Below are 25437 nucleotides of genomic sequence, written 5' to 3' on the forward strand. Positions count from 1 at the left end.
CCCCCACCCTGACAAGCACTTGGAATTCTAGGAGTTGAGGCATTACATTTAGTTTGACTCGGTTCCACAGAAACCTATTGTGAAAATAGACGATCTAGCTCAGCTCACGCCTCGCATCTTGTAGAGCCGGCTTTTTTTAAATTTCCTTTTTGGCCAATATTTTACCAGTTTTTATAATATAGTTTGATTACTATATACTTTATATTACTTTATAATAGTTTTTTTTTGTATTAAAAGGTCCTTAAATTGTCATTTCACTGTTATCTGAGGACCCCCCAAAAATCACAGTTTAAGAACCACTGAACTAATAATAACCTTGATATTGAATCCAGTTCCTACTTCCTATATAAAAATGAGCTCCTGTCCGGGTTTTCCCCTCCACTCCACTCATGATCTTGACTATTTGACTGTAGGCTGGACTTTGGAAAGAAGTTGTAGTTTCACACAATCTGCAGCTCAGCAACATGATGGCCAACAGCTTTAGAGACTGTAAGGTAAGTGTTTAATAAGAGCTTTTTAAAAGAGTTTGCATTCAGCTGAAGGCGAGCTACTGTAGTGTGTTACAGTAACACAACACTATAGCAGCAGTGCTGTCTGTAGCATAACAGAAGGGAATATAATTATGACTGCGGGATATCGTGAAATAGCATTCTGATATGTTAGTTTGAGAGCACGAGTATAGCTAGCCCTAGCCCTGGTCCAGAGCGTTAGTGAGAGAAGAGTTCTTTCAATGTGACTTTAATATATTCCACTTTAAACACACCCTGTAAAGTGTAAACAACAGCAGGAGAACACGTGACAATGCACGTGATTAAACAGTAGTACGCATGGCTTCATTAAAAGCCTGATACTTTGTAGCGAAGGATCACACGACATATGACAGTCATGTATCAGGACTATACTTTGTAGCTCTGATTCATGACTGTCTTGTGATCCAAGGCTATACTTTGTAGCGATGCTATGTGTGCTGCTTCTGCTTGGCTTAATTGCCAGAAACGGCATGAAGCTGCAGAGGTGGAAAGTATAAGTACATTTACTTAAGTACAAAAAAAAATATTTTTATACATTTGAAAACTTGTGAAATGGGACATTATGCATAATGAGTACTTTTCTACTTTTGGTACTTAAGTACATTTTTACTCAAGTTAAAAGTATTTCTACATTGCGGTATTGATACTTTTAGTTAAGTAAAACATGCGAGTACTTTTTCCACCACTGAAGCTGTCATTAAATTAAGAGAATGGATCTGTAAATATAATGCTTTCTTTACATCACTGGAAAAAACTTACAAATGAACCAATTAATATCAGAACCAAACCTGAATTAATGAGGGAAATGATCAAAACCACTTCTGTGGTGTATGCAAATATATCAATATTTTTATTACAAATTTGGAAGAACTGTTTTAATGAGCAAAACAAACATTTTCTCCTTCTACTCAAAATAGTAAACCAGAGAAAGTTTGTAATGGTCTCTTTGACCGGGGGTCCCCCAGGGATCTGTACTTGGCACCTACTTTTCTCCCCTCTAAACCAAATCTCTCAAAAAATAGCTGACCTACAAGCTCACACCATGTTGTGAGCTTGTAGATGCTAAAAAAGCATTATTTTACACTTTTGCTATTTAAAAATAGCAGATATACAAGCTCATAGCGCGGCACCGAGTGCCGCGCTACGAGCTTGTAGATCTGCAATTTTTGAGAAATTGTGAAAATGTGTGCAAATCTTTGAATATTATATTATTTTAAAGCAAACATGTTTATCTCAAATCTTTGCTTCTGGGCGTCCCTGGAACTTGGCACCTCCTTTTCTCCCCTCTAAACCAAATCTCTCAAAAATAGCTGACCTACAAGCTCACACCATGTTGTGAGCTCGTAGATGGGAAGTCAGTGTGTTGGTGTCTGCTGTTGGTGGGTACATACAGTGAAGTCAGTGTGTCTCTCTCTTCCTAACAGGCATGGAGGGCAGAGGGTCTTCCATTGTCCACCAGCAGCAACGAGGCTTGCAAAATCTACGATGCCATTCTCACCCAGGTACTAAAGGTCCTTATGCACCTACACCCTGGTGTGGAAGGACCTTAACACCTCTATGCAGTGTCTCTCGCTCTCTCTCTCTCTCTCTCTCTCTCTCTCTCTCTCTCTCTCTCTCTCTCTCTCTCTCTCTCTCTCTCTCTCTCTCTCTCTTTGTCTGTCTGTCTGTCTGTCTGTCTGTCTGTCTGTCTGTCTGTCTCACTCTCTCTCTCTTTAGCAGTGGTTCTCAACGTGTTATCTGGGGCCCCCAGGGGTCCTCCTTGATTAGGATTCAGGGTGTCCTCATCAGCTAAAAAATGATTGTTGATTGAAAATCACTGCTATAAAGGCAACTCTCTCTCTCTGTCTCTCTCTCTCTCTCTCTCTCTCTCTCTCTCTCTCTCTCTCTCTCTCTCTCTGTGTGTGTGTGTGTGTGTGTGTGTGTGTGTGTGTGTGTGTGTGTGTGTGTGTGTGTGTGTGTGTGTGTGTGTGTGTGTGTGTGTGTGTGTGTGTGTGTGTGTGTGTGTGTGTGTGTGTGTCTCTCTCTCTCTCTCTCTCTCTCTCTCTCTCATACAAACAATACAATACTCAATAAAATGCTATTATATAAAGGTGGTGATGAATAGGCTATGATTGCGTTTTGTTCCACATGCAGTACGTGACCTGGCGTAATGATGAGACCATGGGAGGGGTTGAAGGATGCATGTCTGCGGTGAAGGCAGCTGATCCACACTTTGGTAAGAGAGAATACCATTAAACTCTTATCAAATCAAGTATATACTGTACCGAACCACAAGTACTTCTGACTGATGGGGACAAAATCATCAAATATCCCAATATGTTTGTTTGACCAAAGACCTCAATATCAACATTGTGACAATAATATTGTAGTGTCATTGTGGTGATGATGATATACATTGTTTTGTATTGTTTTATGTTCAAATATATCTCTGAACATTTTAAAGTATAAACTAAGGTCTAAGCGATTAAAACCAGGAAAAGACAACACTTATGTCATATGTCCCGATATTACGATATACAAAAGATCCCAGACAATATCTAGTCTCATATCACCAGTGGTGGAAAAAGTACTCACATGTTTTACTTAAGTAAAAGTATCAATAGTGCAATATAGAAGTACTCTGTTACAAGTAAAAGTCCCAAATTCAAAATTTACTTGAGTAAAAGTACAAAAGTATTGGTATCAAAATGTACTTAAAGTAGCTAAAGTAAGAGTACTAAAATAGCTGATCTACAAGCTCACAACGCGTCTTGCACTTTTGCACATATATCCCGATATTACGATATCCAAAAGATCCCAGACGATATCCAGTCTCATATCACGGTATGAATATAACATCTATATATATATTGCCCAGCACTAGTACTAACCACAAGTATAATGACAAACTGACGGTCTAATAAGCAGTGATGGTGCATAAGACTGCTGGCAAAGTGCTTGTGGGTAACAAAGACCATTCTTGTCAGGGCAGCAGCAGCAGCAGCCCTATACCAGAGAACCAGAGAGAATGAATTCACATTTCTTCATGCGTTGGGGGGATCATTATGACTGTCTGCCGGTCTCCTTACCTTCACATTATTCATGACTGAGCCTCCTGTCTGAGCTGAAGTGCTCGCACTCTGCAGTTATTTCTGTCTCGTGTCGACTCTCTCCGTCCACACCAACCCAAAAGACAGGAGAGAGAGAGAACGCTAGAGACTGCATGCAGTTGGTGTCATGTCACTAAAGTATACGTTCGCTCAAGTACTGTACTTAAGTATAATTTCGAGGCACTTTTATTTGACTTGAGGTTTTCCATTTTCCGATGCTTTATACTTCTGCTCCACTACATCTCAGAGGCTATAATTATTAATCAACATTTTTCAAAAATTGCGGTTTAGAATAGCTGAAGTACAAAATAGGGCTCTATCGATTAGTCACCCCATGGAGACTTGAATTCATGGACATGTTTTAGTTTTTGTCGCATTCCTAAGCCAATAATTTGATGACCGGTACGCTGGTCATCAAATTATTGCCTTAAGAAGGAATGCGAAAAAAATAATCATAATCCAATAACATGTTAAAATAATTATCCTATATAATTACTCTGAAATGGTCATTCAGCATAATGAGTATTATTTGTTTTTGCCATGCCATGCTGTGGAAAACACGCCCATAGGCTAAGCTTTGCAGGACGTGCTGTGATTGGCTAGCGAGACACATGATGAAATTAACTTCAAACTTCGCAGATGCGCTGTGATTGGCTAGCGAGACGCATGATGAAATTAATGATAATGTAAAAAATGTAAGCACGTCACTTCGCAGGACGTGCTGTGATTGGCTACCGAGATGCATGATGAAATGAATAACTCATAAATATCACCGCTCACTTCACACTGGGTGTGATTTTTTTTACTTTTGTTAGATATTATGATGCTAATACCTTTGCACTTTGACTTGGCAAGTATTGACTTGGCAAAAGTATTGCTTCTTTTACTAAAGAATGGTAGTACCTCATCCACCACTGATTGGATGTGAGTAAGCTGTGCTGCTGAGCAGTGACACACATACAGTAGGCGAGCATTCTCACCTCATGCTAATAGAGCCATTATTTAGCCAACGCAACCTACTTTATGTGCTGTGGGGTGCAGAGGTACGGTAGTACTGTAGCACCTGCACCTGCTGTTTCCTGTTATAGAATGTACTCTTACCTGTCCTCCATCCACCTGCTAAATGCTAATAACTGATGCACTGTTTGTAAAAAGAAAGATAGATATGTTCTTATTACCATTTATTAGCTTTTTTCCTGATATGAATTAAGGTATTGTCAATATTATTGTTGTTGTTGTTGTGCACAATTGTTTCTCTTTATTATTTGGAAAATTAAGTGTAATTATAATTTGAGATACGCTGGAGAGAGAGAGACAGACAGACAGACAGACAGACAGACAGACAGACAGACAGACAGACAGACAGACAGACAGAGACAGATAGAACTACCTTTTGAATGTGGTTATTTATTTTGACTGAGGTTCTATGCAGGCAGTGCCACAGAACAGACTAGGCAGAATTTCAGAAAATGTGCTTATTTAAAGTGCTGATGGCAAATCATGTTAATTTATGACCTTCATGTTTCCTATGGGTATTAAGGGTTGCTGAATCCAAATCTGCTGTATGTCCAGCTAAAAAATGAGTGCTAATGCCTAAAAATTGACAATTTAAAGATGGCGGCTATGACCCCTATGCTGAAATATATTAAAAATGTATATTTAAAAGTCAAAAAAATCTTTTTGACTTAACAAGGTAGAAATGTTATTGAATTTTGGATTTTGAGATGCTGCTTGAAATTCAAACTCAAATGCTGCTTGAAACTCATATATACTGTATGGTGGAAACTTTCATTTGTAGCCAGGGTTATTGCAAAAAAATCCTTACCAAGATACTGTATACAGTATCTTCAGCAATGTGTTTGTAGAGGTGTCTAGTAAAACAAACATTTAAATGAAATAAAATAAATAAATCTCTTAGGAGAACTCGTGACAGCTGCTGAAAGTTGGGTTACCCCACAACTTTATGTGGAAGAATTTTAAAATGTTGAATTCTTCTTTAAGTAACTTGTGTGGGGTCAAACTAGGATTTTTCATGATTCTCGATCAATTGCAAGCACTTGTTTAGCACCAATACCACTCCTTGGCAAAAAAACAACAACTTTTCCCTCCAGTCACAAACAGTGGCGTGCACAGACATTTTGAGGGGCAGGTGCTCAAGTAAATTATACTTTTTTTTGTTTACTTGGTCTGCTCTTTTTTCCCTCTACACCTATACCTCTTTGCCAAAAATAGCCGATCTACAAGCCCACAACGCCTCGCAGCGCGAGGCGTTGTGGGCTTGTAGATCTGCTATTTTTGGCTAAAGTTCTCCTCAGAAAAGGGATGCTAGGTTTCGAGTGGTTGGTAAAAAAAAAATCATATCACAGAAAGATTTGGCAGACCCCCTGTAATAACTCTGAGGGCCCCCTAGGGGTCCCGGACCCCCTGTTGACGACCCCTGCTGTAAACTGAAAAAAAAGCGCACTTCTGGTCAAGAGGGCAAAGGGCAGGTGCCCTAGCACCACTTAGAGTCTATCTGTGCACGTCCCTGGTCACAAACCCATTTCTTGTGTGAAAGTATACATTATATTGCTGGGTGCATATCATTCTTTTTATTTCAATTTCTCAAATACCACGAGATACTGCTATTTATAATTTTGGCATTTAGCAGACTCTCTAGGGACCTTTGTAAACAGCTGTGCCTCAACTTGCCCACTTTGAGTTTCTCACTTGCAGCCAGATGCATCCACCACACCGTTCCATCCAGCCACGTTTCACGTATTGCGACAGTTTCCTTACATAGATAAACTTTTCGATGTTGTCACATGACATTTTCTCAAACTTTCATGGAGCAAGTTTATGTGGTAAAGGGAGGAGTAAATCCCCCTTTGCTGTAGGGAGCACAGAGCCAGTGTGACAGGTCTGTCTCATTGTGGCCAGTGACACACACACACACACACACACACACATACATAATGTACGTGTGAGTGCATGCGTGCACATTTGCCACTCTCAAAAGATATAAAAATTAACTTTCGTTTTTTTTTTAAAGTTACCTAGTATTACTTTAAGGTCCACAGAATGAGAGGCCTGCTGTGCCGGAAACATAGCAAAACAAATTATGGCCATTTTTGTGTAATGAAGCAGTTATTTTTTTGACCGTGTGATTTGAACTAGATTTGTTTTCTTAAAGTCCTCAGTAGGTTGTGTAGGCTGTCAATAAATGCTTCCCAGATACACACAACACATGTGTGAACAAGTCAAGAAACACCAAGTCAAGAAATACACTCGCAAAACCTTTCCAAATGATTTATAGCCATTTTATGTACAAAGAATTCACCCGTTCTTTGCATTTTTTTTTCTTTGCATCTTTACTTTATAGTCAATCCACACAAAATATTATTAAAATCAACCCCAAATCAAAGGTTCTGTGGTGCCTTTATTACCCTTATGCTCAAAATTCCTAGAGACATTTTTTGTTGTTGAAAAAAAACCTCAAACCCCCAAAAAACAATGACATGACAAGTCAACAAAACAGTTATCACAGCTGAATTTTTATTTATTAGTGAAACATGAAATTAAACATTAGCTCAATAAAATAAAGATTCACTCACTCACTCACTCACTCATTCACTTTCTTCAAGTGTGAGTTTAACTTTTAGTTTAACTTTTGAACATTTGTTGGGGCTCCCAGTGCAGAGACATGCAATGACACACTTGACATCGGCTCTTGCACAGGAGCATCCTCGGGCACACTTGCTTTTCTTGCAGTGACAGAATTTCAGGTTTTTCCTCCTTCAGCATCATAGTTGCCACTAACTTACCACTGACACGCTCTCTGCCCAAGTTGGTTGCCACAGGGCTGAGACATGTGTGCTCGCTTAATTACAGAGCCAACTGATGCAGGGCTCTGCTAAGGTGTAACTGGAAGGTATCTTCAGTAGGTGGAAGGCAACGCATGTCCCCTTTGATGTTGTCAAAAAAGATGGGCTCGCAGTGCATCCAAATTACCACCGAAGTCACTCCTCTCATATGTTATATACAGTGGTGTAAAGTAACTGAGTACATTTATTCAAGTACTGTACTTAAGTAAAATTTTGAGGTACTTTTACTTTACTGGAGTATTTCCAATTGTCTATACTTTTACTTATACTCCACTACATCTCAGAGGCAAATATTGTACTTTTACTCCACTACAATTATTTGAAAACTTGAGTTACTTTGCAGATATAAATGATTACATTATAAAACATACTTTAACCACTTTAGCCCTATTTTATACATAGGATGTTTGAAAATAGCCGATCTACAAGCTCACAATGCATCACGGCGCGTTACGCGTTGTGAGCTTGCAGATCTGATATTTTCAAACATTTTAGTACTTTTACTTTTAGTACTTTTAGTACATTTTGATACCAACACTTTTGTACTTTTGCTCAAGTAAATTTTGAATTCCGGACTTTTACTTGTAAACAGAGTACTTCTACATTGCAACATTTGAGTACTTTTTTCCACTATATGTTATTATTATATCATTATAAATATGTCAAATCTGTTTATTAGAGTGTAAATGCAAGGCGTTGTGTTGTGTGTTCCTCTCTTGCCTGCAGTGATGGGACATGTGATCAGCACAGGACTGGAGCTGGTGGGAACGGGCAGCTCTGTGCGTCTCAACGAGCGGCTGGCCAGCGCCGTGAAGACTACCGTGGAGCTGGCCTCGGCCCAGGACCACCTCACCCCCCGGGAGAGACTGCATGTTAAAGCCATGGAGCACTTCTCTAAAGGGTGAGAGAGAGAGAGAGAGAGAGAGAGAGAGACTGTGGGTCCTATTTTGTGCGTCTTAACTACCAGGTCTTATGACAGGGGTAGGCAACTGAGATAAGCCTAGGGCCAATATCACTCCCAGACATTCCATCGCGCGCGCGGGCGCAAAATTTTTCGGGTCTAATTCGGGTCTAACTCGGTCTAATTCGGGTCTAATTTGGGTCTAATTCGGTTCTGTTTGACCAATATAAATCAACATTTTTTCCGGTTTAAATATCAGCACAGGCGATTTTTCTGGTGATTTTTTTTTCGTCTCCATTTTCCTCTAATCTAGCTATAAAATGTTATAAATCCTTTAAAATGCATCGTGTTTATGAGTGCATGATTTCAAAAGTGGGTTCAAAATCAAAAAATGTTTTTCTAAAAAAAAAAAAAAAAAAAATTCAAAATTTTTTTTTTCTCAAAATTATCTCACGGGCCAGATATTATTTCTGGGGGGCCAATTTCGGCCCGCGGGCCGCCTGTTGCCGACCCCTGGTTTACATGCTAAAAGAGTGACTTTGAGAGCTGTTTAACTGTACAAATGTAAGTCAATGAGGAGCATATCTTGAATCATCAATTTCTAATCAATGGAGCAATGATTTTAGATTTCTTGTCCACCTTTGGAGTTACAGTACATCAAGGCTAACCTCTACCAAAGTGCTCTTGCCCTTTAACAAGCATATGCGTGTTATTTTTTGTTTACCTACTGAACGTATCTGCATATCTATAGGATGCTATATTATTATGTTATTTCTATATTAAAGAAGTAAGGTCATATATTATCTGGTAGTTTTAACCCATTAAGACCTGGAACTGTGTCATTTTTAGATTTGAGCTAACATTATTTTACACTTTGGGCTATTCAAAAATAGCAGATCTACAAGCTCATAGCGCGGCACCGAGTGCCGCGCTACGAGCTTGTAGATCTGCTATTTTTGAAAATTTGTGAAAATGTGTGGAAATCTTTGAATATATATTTTTTTAAAGCGAACGTTTTTAGCTCAAATCTTTGCTTCTGGGGGGTCCCTGGAACAAGATATTTTGATGGGGGTCCGCGGCCAAATGCATATCATGTTGGGGGTCCTTGACATGAAAAAGATTGAGCACCACTGATATAGAAACATACGTTTTTCAGAAAACTGTTGAGATTTAGGAGACATGTAGAATCGGCTTCAGGTCTCAATGGGTTAATGTCCTCGAATGGCGTTTGGTCCATGGTGGTCCAGACACGTCTGGTGGAATTAGGCTGAATGTCGCTGGAGGCGTAGACACACACACACACGCACACGCACACGCACACGCACACACACACACACACAGCGCCACACACAGCCACGCCAAAGGCATTCTTTATTTATTTACTGTCGCACAGACTGGCAAGTACTAACGTTTTACCTCCCCACATCTTTATTTCCCAGCAGTATACTGTGTGATATTATACTGTATGGAGAAGACATTTGATTTCACAATATTGTCCATGGGAGGAGAAAGCCAATATTTCAGGCTCCCATGAATCTCTCCACCTAGAGAGATCAACATGCTGGTATCTCTGTGTTGGACGTTTATTGCTCTGCAGTATACAGTTAACCACTTAACCCTTTAAGACCGGGAACGTATCTGTGTGTCATTTTAAGATTTCTTCGGCTATTCAAAAATAGCAGATATACAAGCTCATAGTCTGACACCGAGTGCCGCGCTATGAGCTTGTAGATCTGCAATTTTCTTTTAAATCGTGTGCAAATCTTTGGATATATGTATTTTTAAAGCGAACATTTGTAACTCAAATCTTTGCTTCTGGGGGATTCTATGTCTTCTAAATCCTAACAGTTTTTTGAAAAACATATTTGCTATAATATCAGTGGTTCTCAAAAATGATATAGCCGTGGACCCCCATCTCAAAATGTTTTGTTCCAGGGACCCCCAGAAGTTGTAAGAGAGTCAAAAATGCTCGCTTTAAAAAGTATATATTCAAAGATTTGCACACATTTTCACGATTTTTCAAAAATAGCAGATCTACAAGCTCGTAGCGCGGCACTCGGTGCCGCGCTATGAGCTTGTATATCTGCTATTTTTTAATAGCCAAAGAAATCTTACAATGACAGAGATGCGTTCCCGGTCTTAAAGGGTTAAAGAGATAGTTCACCCAAAGAATTACCCCATGGAGACTTGAATTCATGGATATTTTTTTGTTGTTGTAGTTTTGTCGCATTCCTAAGCCAATAATTTGATGACCAGCGGACCGGTAGGAAGCGGTTTTGGTAGGAGACACAAAGGAGACTCTTTGTGTCTCCTACAGGAACAGCTGCCAGTCATTTTATGGTCTTAGGAATGCGACAAAAACTAAAACATATCCATGAATTCAAGTCTCCATGGGGTGACTAGTCTATAGAAAAAAGTCTAAACTATGCCTTTAAAGGTGCAGCAAGTGATATGTTTTTGTTGTTATAAACTGACTGTTAATATATATATTCTGATATACAGCTTTTGTTCAGTAACAGGGGTCTCCCTGTCTCTCCAGCCTCTTTAGTACACGGAAAATGCATGTGCAGGTCGGGATACCAATTTCATCCAATCAGGAGAGAGAACTCATACAGATTACAGGATAAACAAGTGAAATTGGAAGTGATGACACAAAGAAGTGAGCAGACAACATTGGAACTGGAACACTAGTAGTATTTTCTGTTTACTGAAGAGCTGGGGAGGTGGGGAATCCCTGTTACTGAACAAACACTCTGTAGCAATGATTACTATGAGAATTTAGAGCTTTAAAGCTGCACTATGTATAACTTTCCTCTCCTACCCCGGATTTGAACCCTGTTTCCTGCTCAAGTGCTGAATTTTTTTACCATCGAGCTAATAGAGCCTGCCTGCTTGCTCGGGGGATAAATTGAATCTTGACCTTCAGGTCAAAATCCGTTCAGATCCTCTGTCTAGGTGAGACGTGACCTTTGACTCGATCTACAGTAAATGTCTCAATAGCAGAGCAGGGAGACAAAATACAACATGTCACTGCCAGACTTATTTCTGGCTGCGTTTACCCACTGCCATCAATGTTTCGATTTTCTTACCTTTTTCAAGTAGTCACAGAATATTTATCTCCATTATGATCGATCCCCCTGATCACTGAGGGTTATATTGTGTGGTTTCACAAATGTCAACGAGGTCATCGTGACTTCGTTGACATTAATTGTCTGCCTTTGAAAATAGCATGTCTTGACCAAAAATACATTGTAAAAGAAAAAGTCCACAGGAGCCGAGATACAGGATTGTTAAGTAATAAGTTAACCAAGAGGTGAATGGAGCAGCACATCTTCGGATCATGATATCTTGGATTATTTCCCCCCCCCAAAAAAAAAGTTTTTTTACGTCAGTGGCAGCATTGGTAAACGGGAATAATTACGTTTTTTTTACGTCAGTGGCAGTGAATGAGTTAACATACCCTACCATACAGATTGAACAAAATTAAATTGTATTCATTAAAAAAAAAGTTACATAGTGCAGCTTTAACTTTATAACAAAAATAAATAAAAAAAAAACATTTTGTTTTAACAAAAAAAAATCACTTTCTCTACCTTCTAAGCCCTATTTTATACTTTATTATACGATGGTGAAAATAGCAGATCTACAAGCTCACAACGCACTGCATCGCGGTGCGTTGTGAGCTTGTAGATCTGCTATTTCCGTTATTTAAAAAAAAAAAGAAGAGAAAGTAACAGCTTTAACAGTGTTGTTTTGTTGGCAGGAGTTTCCCCAAAGCCTGTGACACATGGGAGGAGATTCTGGTGGAGCACCCGACGGATCTGCTGGCGCTGAAGTTCGCTCACGACGGGTTCTTCTACATGGGAGCCCAGACCCAGATGAGGGACTCGGTGGCCCGGGTTCTGCCTCACTGGAAGCCCCACATGCCTCTGTTCAGGTATGGACCAGAGCATCCTGGAACACACCGCTGTTTTCACAACTGTTGCTAGGACGCACACACTTCATTGAGGTTGATTTAGCAAGAGACAGAAAGCAATCCGTCTGGCCATCCATCTATCCTTCCATCTGTCCTCTACCAGTGGTGTAAAGTAACTAAGTACATTTACTCAAGTACTGTACCATTTTAAGGTATTTATACTTTAGTGGAGTACAGTATTTCCAATTTTCAATATTACTGTTCTCCACTATATTTCTGTGGAAAATATTGTTCTTTTATTCCACTACAATTATTTTAAAACTTTAGTTACTAGTGTACGCAGGATTACAATGGGTGCTCCCAGAGCTGCTCTAGCCCCGCCCGCGCGGAGAAAAACGAAAAAACAAAAAGACTGAAATCACGGTTCAGACCGAAGCTTCGGAACCGCCACTATGTAAACACACGGTTCAGACCGTGTTTGGCACCCGATGTGTTAACAGAGTACTTCTACATTGCAGTATTGATACTTTTTTTATGTAAAAAAATGTGAGTTATTTTTCCACCACCGATTCTACTGAATTGGGTTGTGGAGGTTTCAGCAGAGAGAATCCCAGACTTCCCTTTTCCGGGCCACATTAGTTAACTCAGGAACTGGGAGATCCGGAGGCGTTCCAAGGCCAGTGTGGATATGTAATCTCCCCCCCATCCCAAAGCAGGCCCTCCTAGGGAGACGCCCAGGACAATAGTTTTTTTCCGTACTAAAGGCCCTATCTTGCGCGCCGCCGTACCCCATATGCCTTTAATCGAGAACTGGCTATGAGTGGTACGGCTGAAGGGAGGATGGAGATTGTGGGATTGTCTGGCATTATAATCATGAACTTGCTCGAGTTGGTCTTAAAATATTCTTTTGACTGAAGTAGAACGAACATCCCAATAGTTTTTAAATAGTTGAGTTAGAAAGAGAAGGGTATATTAGCACTTCAACCGTGGGATTCTCAGTGGAGTGCTAAAAATTCCAAATTCAGTAAACATATTCTGAAAAGATATGAAAAAGGGTACTTCAGGTCATTCCTCTCATCTTCTGGTTGAATCTGTGTGCGTGTCAACACTCTGAGAAAGGCTTATTTGCCGAAACACGTTAAGCGTTTGTTGTTGTGTGTGATGTGAGTATTTTGTCCTGTTATCTTTGGAGTTTGGAGATGTACTACCCTTATCATCTTTTTTATTTATTATTTCTTCTTTCTTTTGTTTTAATAGTGTTATGAATTGGCTATTATCATTGGCTGTTGGGCAGAAACCTCGTATCTAAATTAATGCCCTACTACTTTATCATGCAAGAGTGTCAAACAAAAGTAGGGAAACTAGCAGATCTACAAGCTTGTATTTAAATTATAATGATAAAAGGTGTGTGTGTGTGTGTGTGTGTGTGTGTGTGTGTGTGTGTGTGTGTGTGTGTGTGTGTGTGTGTGTGTGTGTGTGTGTGTGTGTGTGTGTGTGTGTGTGTGTGTGTGTGTGTGTGTGTGTGTGTGTGTGTGTGTGCGTGCGTGCGTGCGTGCGTGCGCGCGCGTGCGTGCATGCCTGTATGCCCGTGAGACTTTGTGCCAGCTATCAGCAATTCTGATCTATGTTCTACCCTGGCTGTGCATTTTTTTGGCCCGTCCAAAATCTCGCTGCTCACTTAAAGGTATTTATTGAATATATATATTTGAATGGTTTAAGGCCAAAATACATTTCTGAACCTGTGCTACAGCACACCATGAACCATCCAGACCTCTCAGGTCATCTGGGACAGCCGCACAGGCCTGCTTCCTGAACCCAGAGTCAGAAACTAAGCATGGAGAAATAGCGTTCAGTTTTTTATGCACCACACATACCTGCATGTCACTCCCCATCTCTCTCCCCATTTCCTGTCAGTCTAACTGTCCTATCCATAAAGGCATAAAAGCCCAAAAATAATAATATTGGGGGAAAAAGGTATTTAGTTATATTATGTTGTACATTCTTCATCTAGTTTGATAGTAACACAATTACGCAATAATGGAGCAAAGTGTGGCAGTGCCCAGTGGCCACGTATCGCACCTTTAACCACTTAAGCCATAATTTATACTTTGTGGGGCTGTAGGATCAGCATCTGTCAGTCTGAGGGCCATGGTTCTCAAACGGGGAAAGCGGTGGATTGTCCACTCCGGGTAGAAGTGTGAGGCCGGGACAGCTGTCTTTTTTGTCACACACACACACACACACACACACACACACACACACACACACACACACACACACACCGTATAGTGACAGAAAAAGAGAGCCGAGCCAGAGGGCAAAGATCTCTCTATCTGCTGTCGCCTATGGTCATGAGATGTGTGTCATGACTGAAAGAAGATTGGCCGAAATGAGTTTTCTCAGGAGGACTGGCTGCATGGCATCTGCCTCAGGGACAGAGCTAAGAGGCTCAGTCATCCTTCTTGAGGGACTCGGAGTAGAGTCTGCTGCTCCTTTTGCATAGAAATGACCCAGTCGAGGTGGTTCAGGTATCTAATATGGATGCCTCTGGGCAGGTCGTCCCACCTGGAAAGAGACCACAGGGCAGACCAAGGACCAGTTGAGGGGGGGGGGTATATTATCTCCATGCTGGCCTGGGAAAGGCTCAGGATCTACAAGTTGATTTGCCCAGGGAAATGGATGTCGGGGGTCCCCTGCTGGAGGCAGCCCGCCTATAAATGACATGCCCCAAAATGATAAATGACATGCCCCAAAATGATAAATGACACGTCCAAAATTGAGGAGGTTGAACGTGGTGAATGGTGGTGTTTTGTCTAAGAAGGACAGTGTTGAAGAGGTTTTCGATGTTGTGTGGGGATTGCTGGTGAAGTCAAATGATCGAGAAGCAATTTTTTAAATGTATATCATCAAATCAACGTGAAAATATTCGAATACATTTCTTTTTTCCTGACCTAAGGCTAAGCCCTATTTTGTGCTTCGTCGTACAACGGTGCCACATTTATTTTCAAAATATTTTTTTATAATTGATTAAATCCATTATTACGATTACCTGTTGCACCCCTGATGATGTCTATATACTGAATGGACATTAGCAGTGGTGGAAAAAGTATGTTTTTACAAATGTTTTACTTAAGTGAAAGTATCAATACTGCAATGTAGAAATACTTTGTTACAAGCAAAATAATTCCAAATTTACTTGAGTAAAAGTACAAAAGTATTGGTATCAAAAAAAGAAAGTACTCATTAGGCAGAATGTCCCATTTCACAACTTTTCAAATGCATAAAATGTATACAAATCTTTTGAAAATAGCAGATCTACAAGCTCACAATGTGTCGCAAAATGGCCGAAATGTATATAGGGCTGAAGTGGTTAATCTATGTTTTGCAATAATAATTAAAATCTACAAAGTATTAGTAACTAAAGTTTTCAAATAATTGTAGTGGAGTAAAGGTACAATATTTGCCTCCGAGAGGTAGTGGAGTAGAAGTAGTGAAGAAGTACTGAAAATTGGAAATACTCCACTAAAGTAAAAAGTACCTCAAAATTGTACTTAAGTACAGTACTTGAGTAAATGTACTTTCCACCACTGGACATTAGGATATTAGTATGATCTACCACTTCCACAACTTCAGCTCTGTCTGAGTCATCATGACTTTATCCTTTGCAAAAACAAAGGCTCCATTTTGTACAGTACATTGATTTCCCCTTGACAGTAATCACCTCTGGAGACTAATGATCAGTGTGATCAAAGGTCAGTGTCAGTTGGCACGGAACATGAAGCATGATCTAATGTAACGTTCATATCGACTTTAACCCGTTAAGACCGGGAATGCATCTGTGTGTCAATTTTTTTATTTCTTTGGGCTATTCAAAACTAGCAGATCTACAAGCTCGTAGCGCGGCACCGAGTGCCGCGCTACGAGCTTGTAGATCTGCTAGTTTTGAAAAAGTTTGTGCGAATCTTTTGAATATATGTAATTTACTTTTAAAGCGAACATTTGTAACTCAAATCTTTGCTTCTGGGGATTCTACAAATGTCTTCTAAATCCTAATAGTTAAAAAAAAAAAATGTTTCTATATCGGTGGTTCTCAAACGTTTTCATGTCAAGGACCCCCAGAATTATATGTATTTGGGCCGCGGACCCCCATCTCAAAATATATTGTAACCGGGACCCCCAGAAGCACGGATTTGAGTCAAACATGTTCCCTATAAAAAGTATATATTCAAAGATTTGCAAAAAAATATCAGATCTACAAGCTCACAGTGCGGTGCCACGCTATGACCTTGTATATCTGCTATTTTTGAATAGCCCAAAGAAATCTTAAAATGTCACACAGATGCGTTCCCCGATCGTAAAGGGTTAAAAAAACAAACACAATTGGAAGTCTCTGTCTTTTGTGATTGCTGGAAGAGTGTTCCTCCCCCCCACACAAATCAATGCACGTTTATTGTCATTGCCAAGAGATCAACAAATGTCATGGTGAATAACGAAATTCACGGCCCTCATATGTCTTGACAAGATTTATTTTGTTTGTTTGCTTGTCAGCTACCTGAAAGGGCTGTATTCCTTCGGGCTCCTGGAGACTCACTTCTATGACCAGGCTGAAAAGATTGCCAAAGAGGTGAGCTCTTTTCTCTCTTCTCACATCACGGTGTGTTGAACATTGTTTCTCATATGGGGGACTTAGATGCAATTTGTCTCCGTCTGAATCGATGACCCGCGGGCAATAAACAATTTGTGGTCACAAGTCCAACCATAAACCATTCGCTCAGATCTCTGTGGTCTTGACTGTTCCCATGCTAAATGTTTGATGTGTAAGAAGTAGTGATTTTTTTTTTTAATAACAACTAGGGTGTAAAAAGTCAGGCAACACAGTGGAGTGTTAACACATTAGCTGCCAAAGACGTATATATACGTCTTTTAATTATCAGCTGTTGTCTGCCAAAGACGTATATATACGTCTTTGGAAAAAAGGAAAAAAAAAAAAAAAAAATTCAAAAAAAAGATTTTTTTTTTTTTTTTGCATTTTTTTATAATTTCAACCCTTGTCGAATTATGAACAGATTAGGAGCTAAAAATGTTCGAAGATTTGCTGCTCCATTCACTTCAATGTTAAAATTCAAACGGACAAACAATTCACTTTGTTTTTTGGTTTAAAACTACTGCTTTTGAGCTATATTGAAACATCAACCAAACATGTCAACGAGGTCAAAATGACCTCGTTGACATTTGTGAAACCACACCTGAATCTCATCTGTGATTAGAAACCATCTGGGGATCAATCATACTGGAGGAAAAAAATCTGTGGCTACGCGAACAGGTACCAAAAACATGGCAAAACCCTGGCAGGCAACAGCTAAAAATCTGAAAAAACTCTGGCAGGCAATGTGTTAAGAGTGCTGCATATCTCCAGCGGAACACAAACTTTAGTCTAGGGGCAGCCATTCCAAGCGCAAATAATTGGCAAAACACTAAGACTTTATTCTGCTGCCGTGAATAATTGAGAAGTGTTTTTGAATATTCAACGAATCGACGCGAACATTTTTTGGAAAAACGTGTCCATGCATTGATCTTCAATAGATTTGACAACTGCAACAGTTTCTGTACAGGTTGTCTTTACGGGTCTCCCTAAAAAATTCAGTCGATTCAGAATTCAAGATTTTCAAGTAGGCCCTGATCCATAAAAAGATTGTGAACCACGGCAATAGCTGTGTTAACCCATTGATACAAGCCGATTCTACATGTCTCCTAAATGTCAAAAGTTTTCTGAAAAACGTATGTTTCTATATCAGTGGTGCTCAATCTTTTTCCAGTCAAGGACCCCCAAAATTATATGTATTTGGCCGCGGACCCCCATCAAAATATTTTGTTCCAGGGACCCCCAGAAGCAAAGATTTGAGTTACAAATGTTCGCTTTAAAAGTATTTATATTCAAAGATTTGCACCCATTTTCACGATTTTTCAAAAATAGCAGATCTACAAGCTCGTAGCGCGGCACTCGGTGCCGCGCTATGAGCTTGTATATCTGCTATTTTTGAATAGCCCAAAGTGTAAAATAATGCTTTTTAGCTCAAATCAAAAAATGACACAGTTCCAGGTCTTAATGAGTTAAGACTGCAGCGTACTCCCAACCAAACACAATAGTTCATCCCAGGGTAGGTCAATAAGAATAGAATGATGATGTCATAACAACTTCTGCAGTGCCTTTCAGAAACTTTGTTCGTTAAGTTCTCGCACCTCGAAGATTTTCCAACTCGCCGAACAAACAAATCATGTGTGTCTGCCTGGTCAGACACTCGAGGGACTCGTGATTTGCTGTGTATTGTTTTTATTTCTGCAATCTGTCAGCATCGTAGCATCATGGACAGTCTCGAAGAAAGGTTGTCTGAGGATAATCCCTCGCTCCCTGAGCGACAACAAACACAACCAGATGGCAATTAATTAATGGAGAGAGATAACCATGTTGTCTGTTGCCAGAAATTACTACATTTCCTACAGAAATTTTGGTCAAAGCACGTTGGGGATTGTTGAAGATAAACAGCGAATATCCAGCCAGGTGATCAAATGCCCCAGCGCTGTGTATACAAGCCGTAGCCGTAGTGTTGCTAGGCAGAATACTGATTGGGGGGCGGGGTCTAGCGTTCAAAACTCAGAGCCGAGTTCTGAGGCAGTCTAAAACTATTTCACCCCAAACATTCTTTCATTCAGCAAGCCCTTCCAAAGCCAGAAAAAGTTCTACATCGTTTGGAGTATGCCGCACCCTTTACCGCTGGCAGAAATACCTGTCAACTAGCCTAGGGCTGTTTAATTTTTTTTTTTTTTTTTTTTTAACATCAACGAATCGACTCGAAAAACTTTTGGAAACATTTCCATCCATGCATTCATCTTAGTCTTCAGTAAACTTGACTACTGTAACAGTGTCTTTACAGGTCTACTTAAAAGATCGACGACTGCAGTTCATTCAGAACTGCTCGATTCCTTACTAATGCCAAGAAAGTACTGTATAACGTATCACTCCAGTTCTTTTTACACTTTACGCTAGCTCCCTGTCAAATAGTCTGTTTCAAAATACCGCTGTTGGTTTACAAAGCATTGAATGGTTTAGGGCCAAAATACTTCTCTGAACCCGTGCTACACAGTACATCAGATCATGAACCATCCAGACCTCTCAGGTCATCTGGGACAGCCAGACCCCAGGCCTCCGTTCTTAACCCAGAGTCAGAAACTAAACATGGAGAAATAGCGTTCAGTTTTTTATGCACCACACACATACCTGGAGCAAGCTCCCAGAAAACTGCAAGTCTGCTACAACTCTTGGTTCTTTTAACCCATTAAGACCTGAGGCCGAACAGTTTTTTGAAAAGAAAATATATATAAAAAAATATCTTTTCCCAGAGACCCCCAGAAGCAAAGATTTGAGTTACAAATGTTCGCTTTAAAAATATATATATATATTCAAAGATTTGTGCAAATTTTCAAGATTTTTCAAAAACTGCAGATCTACAAGCTTATAGCGCGGCACTCGGTGCCGCGCTATAAGCTTGTATATCTGCTGTTTTTGAATAGCCAAAGAAATTAAAAAAAATGACACGGATGCGTTCTCTGTCTTAATGGGTTAACTCAAAGATTTAAAATAACTTTGCTTTTAAAGACCTTATCAGTTTACTGCTGCCTTATACTGAGGTTCTCTTAATTATTTCACCTGCACTGTCTTATTTTTCTGTTCTATTTTACCTTTTTTATTGGATTCAAACGTCCTTTCATAATGTGCTTCTTTTGCACTCTCTTAATGCTCTGTGTCTTGTTGTCTCAATGCTTAATGTGTTTTTTTTGTAAACACTTTTAATTGCCTCGTTGTTGTTGAAATGTACTCAACAGATGTAAGACTTGCCTTATTTTAATGATAATAATGATAATACATTACACTTATATTGCGCTTTTCATAGTAACCAAAGTCGCTTTACAAAACATGTTATGTTAAGACAGTGGTTCTCAAAGTGGAGTTCGGGGACCCCCAGGGGTCCTTGACCAGCAAAATGTGTTAATGTAGCATAACAATCATTATCTCGCTCCCTGGCACAAAATATTTTCCGCGGTCATTTTGGGGGTCCTTGACATGAAAAGGCTTGAGAACCACTCTGTTAAGCCATTAAGACCGGGCACGCATCTGTGTAATTTTTAGATTTCTTTAGCTATTCAAAAATAGCAGATCTACAAGCTCGTAGCGCGGCACTCGGGCTTAATAAAAATCGTGAAAATGTGTGCAAATCTATACATATTTTTTTAAGCGAACATTTGTAACTCAAATCTTTGCTTCTGGGGGGTCCCTGGAACAACATATTTTGAGATGGGGGGTCCGCAGCCGAATGCATATCATTTTGGGGGTCCTTGACATGAAAAAGTTTGAGAACCACTGAAGTTGCAGCTTTAGTTTTTTTTCAAACCTAGAAGACATTTTGTAGAATCGGCCTCAGGTCTTAATGGGTTAAGAATGTCTTTTCGGGAAAAACTTTTTTTACCACTACAAGCTTTAGTTCTTCTGCCTTTTATCCTGCCCTTGTTCCAATCCACCTCTTCTATGGATCTGTGTCCCTCTGCAGGGCCTTGAGATGACCCCCGATGACGCCTGGTGCGTCCACTCAGTGGCTCACGTCCACGAGATGAAAGGGGAAGCGGACAAGGGCCTGGCGTTCATGGAGAGCACCGAGAAAGATTGGCAGGTACAACCAATTTGTTGTTTTTTTTCTTTTTCATTTTCCCTCCGTCCTCATCATCAGAGGCAGCGGCAGAGTCGAGATGATTCATTCAGGGCTCGCCCAATGCTCCCTCAAATGAGTTTTGTGCTCCCCCGGTATCGTTTTACGGTGCGATTTATTATGACTGATCGGATTTGATGTCATCCTTTACAGGAAATTCTTGTACGGCAGCAAGTACACTTAGCTATGTTTACAGCCAATACACTTAACCCTTTAAGCCCTGAAGAAGCATCTGTGTCACTTTTTGATTTGAGCTAAAAAGCATTTTTTTTACTCTTTGGCTATTCAAAAAATAGCAGATATACAAGCTCATAGCGCTGCACCGAGTGCCGCGCTATGAGCTTGTAGATCTGCTATTTTAGAAATATCGTTATTTTTTTTGCAAATCTTGAGATTTGAGTTTCAAAAGCGAAAATGACATGTATTTAGCCACGGACCCCCATCTAAAAATATATGTTTCAGGGACCCCCGGAAGCAAAAATTTGAGTAAATTTTTTTCGCTTTAAAACAATATATATATATTAAAAGATTTGCACACATTTTCACGATTTTTCAAAAATAGCAGATATACAAGCTCGTAGCGCGGCACTCGGTGCCGCGCTATGAGCTTGTAGATCTGCTATTTTTGAATAGCCAAAGTGTAAAATAATGCTTTTTAGCTCAAATCAAAAAGTGACACAGATGCTTCTTCAGGGCTTCAAGGGTTAACTCTGGCAGATCGGAGTGCATTTCATGGGCAAAACAACACTTCCCTTTTTCTGTCAAACGATTCCTCTTTTCTGGGAGCAGGTCCCATCGCCCGGAGGGACAGTCAACGCTGGGACTCGTTATCTGCTTGTCAAATCTAGGCTCTTCCGTTTTGGATTTATCTGGGTTTATTTGGGTGTTATGCCAAAACGGCACTAGTTTTGCTCTGGTGGGTACAACAACAACAAAAAAAAAAATAGTGTCCACCCCAGATCTGTTTTTGAAGCGCTCTCTTCATCAGTCTCAGCTGGCGTGGAGCCTGGGTAAATATCTCATCCCCTTCCTTTTTACGAGCCAGGAGCTTGGCGTTGTGTTTTTGGCGCCGGGGTGAGTAAATGTGTGAAAAGCAACTTAATAAAACATTACATGTCGTTTTCCATCCAGGGGTGTGACATGCTGGCTTGTCATAACTATTGGCACTGGGCACTGTACTTCATCGAGAAGGTAATGATCGTAAATGTTCTCATAGGCCAGAAGTGCCTTTTTGAAAAAAAAATATATATATATATTTTTTTTCAGTTTACAGCAGGGGACTTCAACAGGGGGTCCGGGACCCCTAGGGGGTCCTCAGAGTTACTACAGGGGGTCCGCCAAATCTTTATGTGATATGATTTTTCTTTTTACCATAACCACTCGAAACCTAGCATCCCTTTTCTGAGGAGAACTTTAGCCAAAAATAGCCGATCTACAAGTACTTGTAGATCGGCTATTTTTGGCAAAGAGCTATAGGTGTAGAGGGAAAAAAGAGCAGACAAAGTAAACAAAAAAGTGTAATTTACTTGAGCACCTGCCCCTCAAAATGTCTGTGCACGCCACTGTGTGCGTGTGCGTGTGTGTGTGTGCGCTGTATTCATGATAGTCGCTGTCACTTGCAATACCCTCACGGCCCACATGTTGGGAAACACTGATCTAGATTGTCTTCATATTGCGTCGTCATCATTTCAATGTTGATCTGATTACCTTTTTTTTTCTCCACAGGGAGAGTATGAAGCTGCACTGAAGATATACGACAATCAGGTCAGTCTGTCCTCCAACCCTGTAGAGGGCGGCGCTATCTCTGAACTAAACATGCTCAGGCCTCTCTGGGATCATAGCCTTTGCCCTCACTCTGGGGACTCGGAGTAAAAAGCAATGTTATGTTTGGTTCTGTCGTGAGCAAAATGGAAGTGAAATCCGTCCGGGACCAGAACAGCAGCCCCCCAGCTCATGCTAAACCCAACGCTCATCCTTCATTTATTCAGCGTTGCCTGTCAGATGAGATGATTATTTAACTTGGGCTGCCATCTAGCTAAGAATAGAAGCGTGACAGATGGAAACCTACGCCATGTGGCCTCCTGGGGTCACCGTACATCGACTCACTTCCCGTGTTGAGACAGTTAACATGAGTCCAGTACCGAGGCGGCGGGGGTTAACCACTTAACCCATTAAGACCTGAGGCGATTCTTAAAAACAGTTTTTTGAAAAAAAAAAAAAAAAAAAAAAGTTCAAGATTTTTTCAAAAATAGCAGATCTACAAGCTCATAGCACGACACTCGGTGCCTTGCTATGAGCTTGTAGATCTGCTATTTTTGAATATCCAAAGAATTCTAAAGTGACACAGATGCGTTCCAGGTCTTAATGGGTTAAACTCATTGGCCCAGGGATCTGTACTAGGCGCCATCCTTTTTTGCTCCATACCTCTTCTTCTAGAGTTCTCAACAGGCCTGAAAATTAACTCTTTTAGGGCCATTAAAAACATTGTCTAGTTGCCACTAAGGTTGGGTCGGTTATTTTTCTGACCCGGTTCTGAGATTGAAGAACCGGAGCCGGTTCCATCGTATTTGCATTATAACGGTTCCCGCAAACGGTTCCTGGAATTTCTCATCCGTCTTCATTTGGCTCAGCTGTGTGCATTGCAAGCGACTGTGGCGACGTTACCCCGCCACCTACCCGTGTGTAAGTGGGGTGGTTACGTCCACTGATAGTGTCCTTCGAGTGTGACGGAGTGAATAGCGTCAGCACAGCAGAATATCGAACACACAAAAATCCTCACAAGTGTGGTTGTCGTTGCACTTTACAAGAGAGGATAATGAGCATGCAAAGTGCATGAAATGCAGTGCAATCCTTTCGTGCAAAGGTGGTAGCACGTCGACTTTAAGTAAATCTCTCCACCAGAGACACAAAAGTTACTCAGTTCATTGTACCGTGTCGAGTGTCCGAAGATCTGTATGAGCCAACTCTGCGGCCGTTTCACTATCTCGCCCCTAAACACGGTCGCCCCGGATCGCAACGAAGATCGCTCACGTCTGGGGTGAGCGATCTGCTCCTAAACAGGTGGAGAGCGCTTATTTGTTAAGGACGCCCATGCATTCTCCACTGTTGAACGTGCACCCTTTAAGTGCATATCTGCATGCACATAATTATATTGTTGTTGTGCTTAAGTTGAAATAATAGTTGTACAAGTTGTAATAATAGTGTTTTGTAATTAGTGTGGTTGCCCAACAGGGCAACCAGACTATAGTACTCTATACTCTTTATTTATTTATTTATAGATAAACTTTTTTTCAGACGCATCTCCTCCCACAGTTTTTATCCCCCAATGTTGTGCCATATATCAAAATGACCGTCTAAATCGGGAATCGTGCGCGTGTATAGGGCTAAGAGATTGGTTGAATAGTTTAATTGATATTCATTTATTAGTGCCATTAAATGTCCCCATCCACTTTAATGGAAAAGTGAAAAAACTCAAATTCAAGTATTTTTTTCTCAGAAACCGTAAGAGCTAGAGTTATCAGATTTGGAGGGATAATTCATAATATTGTAAAAAATATCACACCATTCGGCCTCATGGTGGCGCTATAACAGCCCCCTTTACGTTTTGGCCTGTAACTCTTGAACCGTAGGTCCGAAAATCAAAATTTCTTTTCACCTGGATTCCTTAGGTCACTACGCATCTCCCCATATAGGCCACGCCCATTTGCGTCAGGATAGATTTTTTGATATTGATTTATTTCTGCATTAAATTTCCCCATCCACTTTAATGGGAATTGCAAAAACTCCCATTCAAGTATTTTTCTCTCGGAAACCGTAAGGGCTACAGTTACAAGATTTGGAGGGGAGGTTAATAGTTTTTTGCGAAATTATTATGAAAATAATCACACCAGTCGGCCACATGGTGGCGCTATAACAGCCCACTTTACCTTTTGGCCTATAACTCTTGAACCGTAGGTCGTAAAATCAAAATTTCTTTTTCCCTGGATTCCTTGGGTCATTACGCATCTCCCCATATAGGCCACGCCCATTTGCGTCAGGATAGATTTTCCGCCATTTTGAATTTTCTTCAAAACACACTTTTTGCTCCTTTTCCTACAATTTTTTCCCAAATCTCACACAAATCGGTACACATGATCTCTGAGCCCATGCGGTAAACATATCCAAACGGCATTTTCATAGACCTTACCGTTCGTCCGTAAATGGCTTCCAAAGTTAGCGGGAGGGGCCCGTTTTACCAAAAATGCCAGAAATCACGAACGAAACGTCCGGTCAATCCCAAATTCAAATCACATGTCGAGGGTGGTTTACTCAACAAATTCCCAAAAGCATTTCCACTTTGACCCATAGGGGGCGCCACAAATGCGCAAAATGTAACCGTT

At 40.4% G+C, this 25437-nt stretch overlaps 1 protein-coding gene across 2 annotated transcripts in view; it reads left to right on the forward strand.

The window, feature by feature from the left end:
* The first annotated feature begins 414 nt into the window (after positions 1-414).
* ttc38 (tetratricopeptide repeat domain 38) overlaps positions 415-25437 on the forward strand; it is a 45170-nt gene continuing 20147 nt past the window's right edge. The window contains exons 1-9 of one of the 2 annotated variants that reach the window (XM_084060744.1): positions 415-494; positions 1955-2032; positions 2664-2745; positions 8209-8383; positions 12147-12320; positions 16848-16923; positions 20903-21022; positions 22190-22249; positions 22784-22822. In XM_084060744.1, the coding sequence (XP_083916870.1) occupies positions 465-494; positions 1955-2032; positions 2664-2745; positions 8209-8383; positions 12147-12320; positions 16848-16923; positions 20903-21022; positions 22190-22249; positions 22784-22822 (834 nt within the window). In that variant the 5' untranslated portion in view covers positions 415-464. The remainder of the gene's footprint in view (positions 495-1954; positions 2033-2663; positions 2746-8208; positions 8384-12146; positions 12321-16847; positions 16924-20902; positions 21023-22189; positions 22250-22783; positions 22823-25437) is intronic. The other variant, XM_084060745.1, reaches the window with a different exon arrangement.

Source organism: Gymnoscopelus microlampas, assembly GCF_963454915.1.
Source record: "Gymnoscopelus microlampas genome assembly, chromosome: 6".
In the NCBI taxonomy this organism is placed as follows: domain Eukaryota; kingdom Metazoa; phylum Chordata; class Actinopteri; order Myctophiformes; family Myctophidae; genus Gymnoscopelus; species Gymnoscopelus microlampas.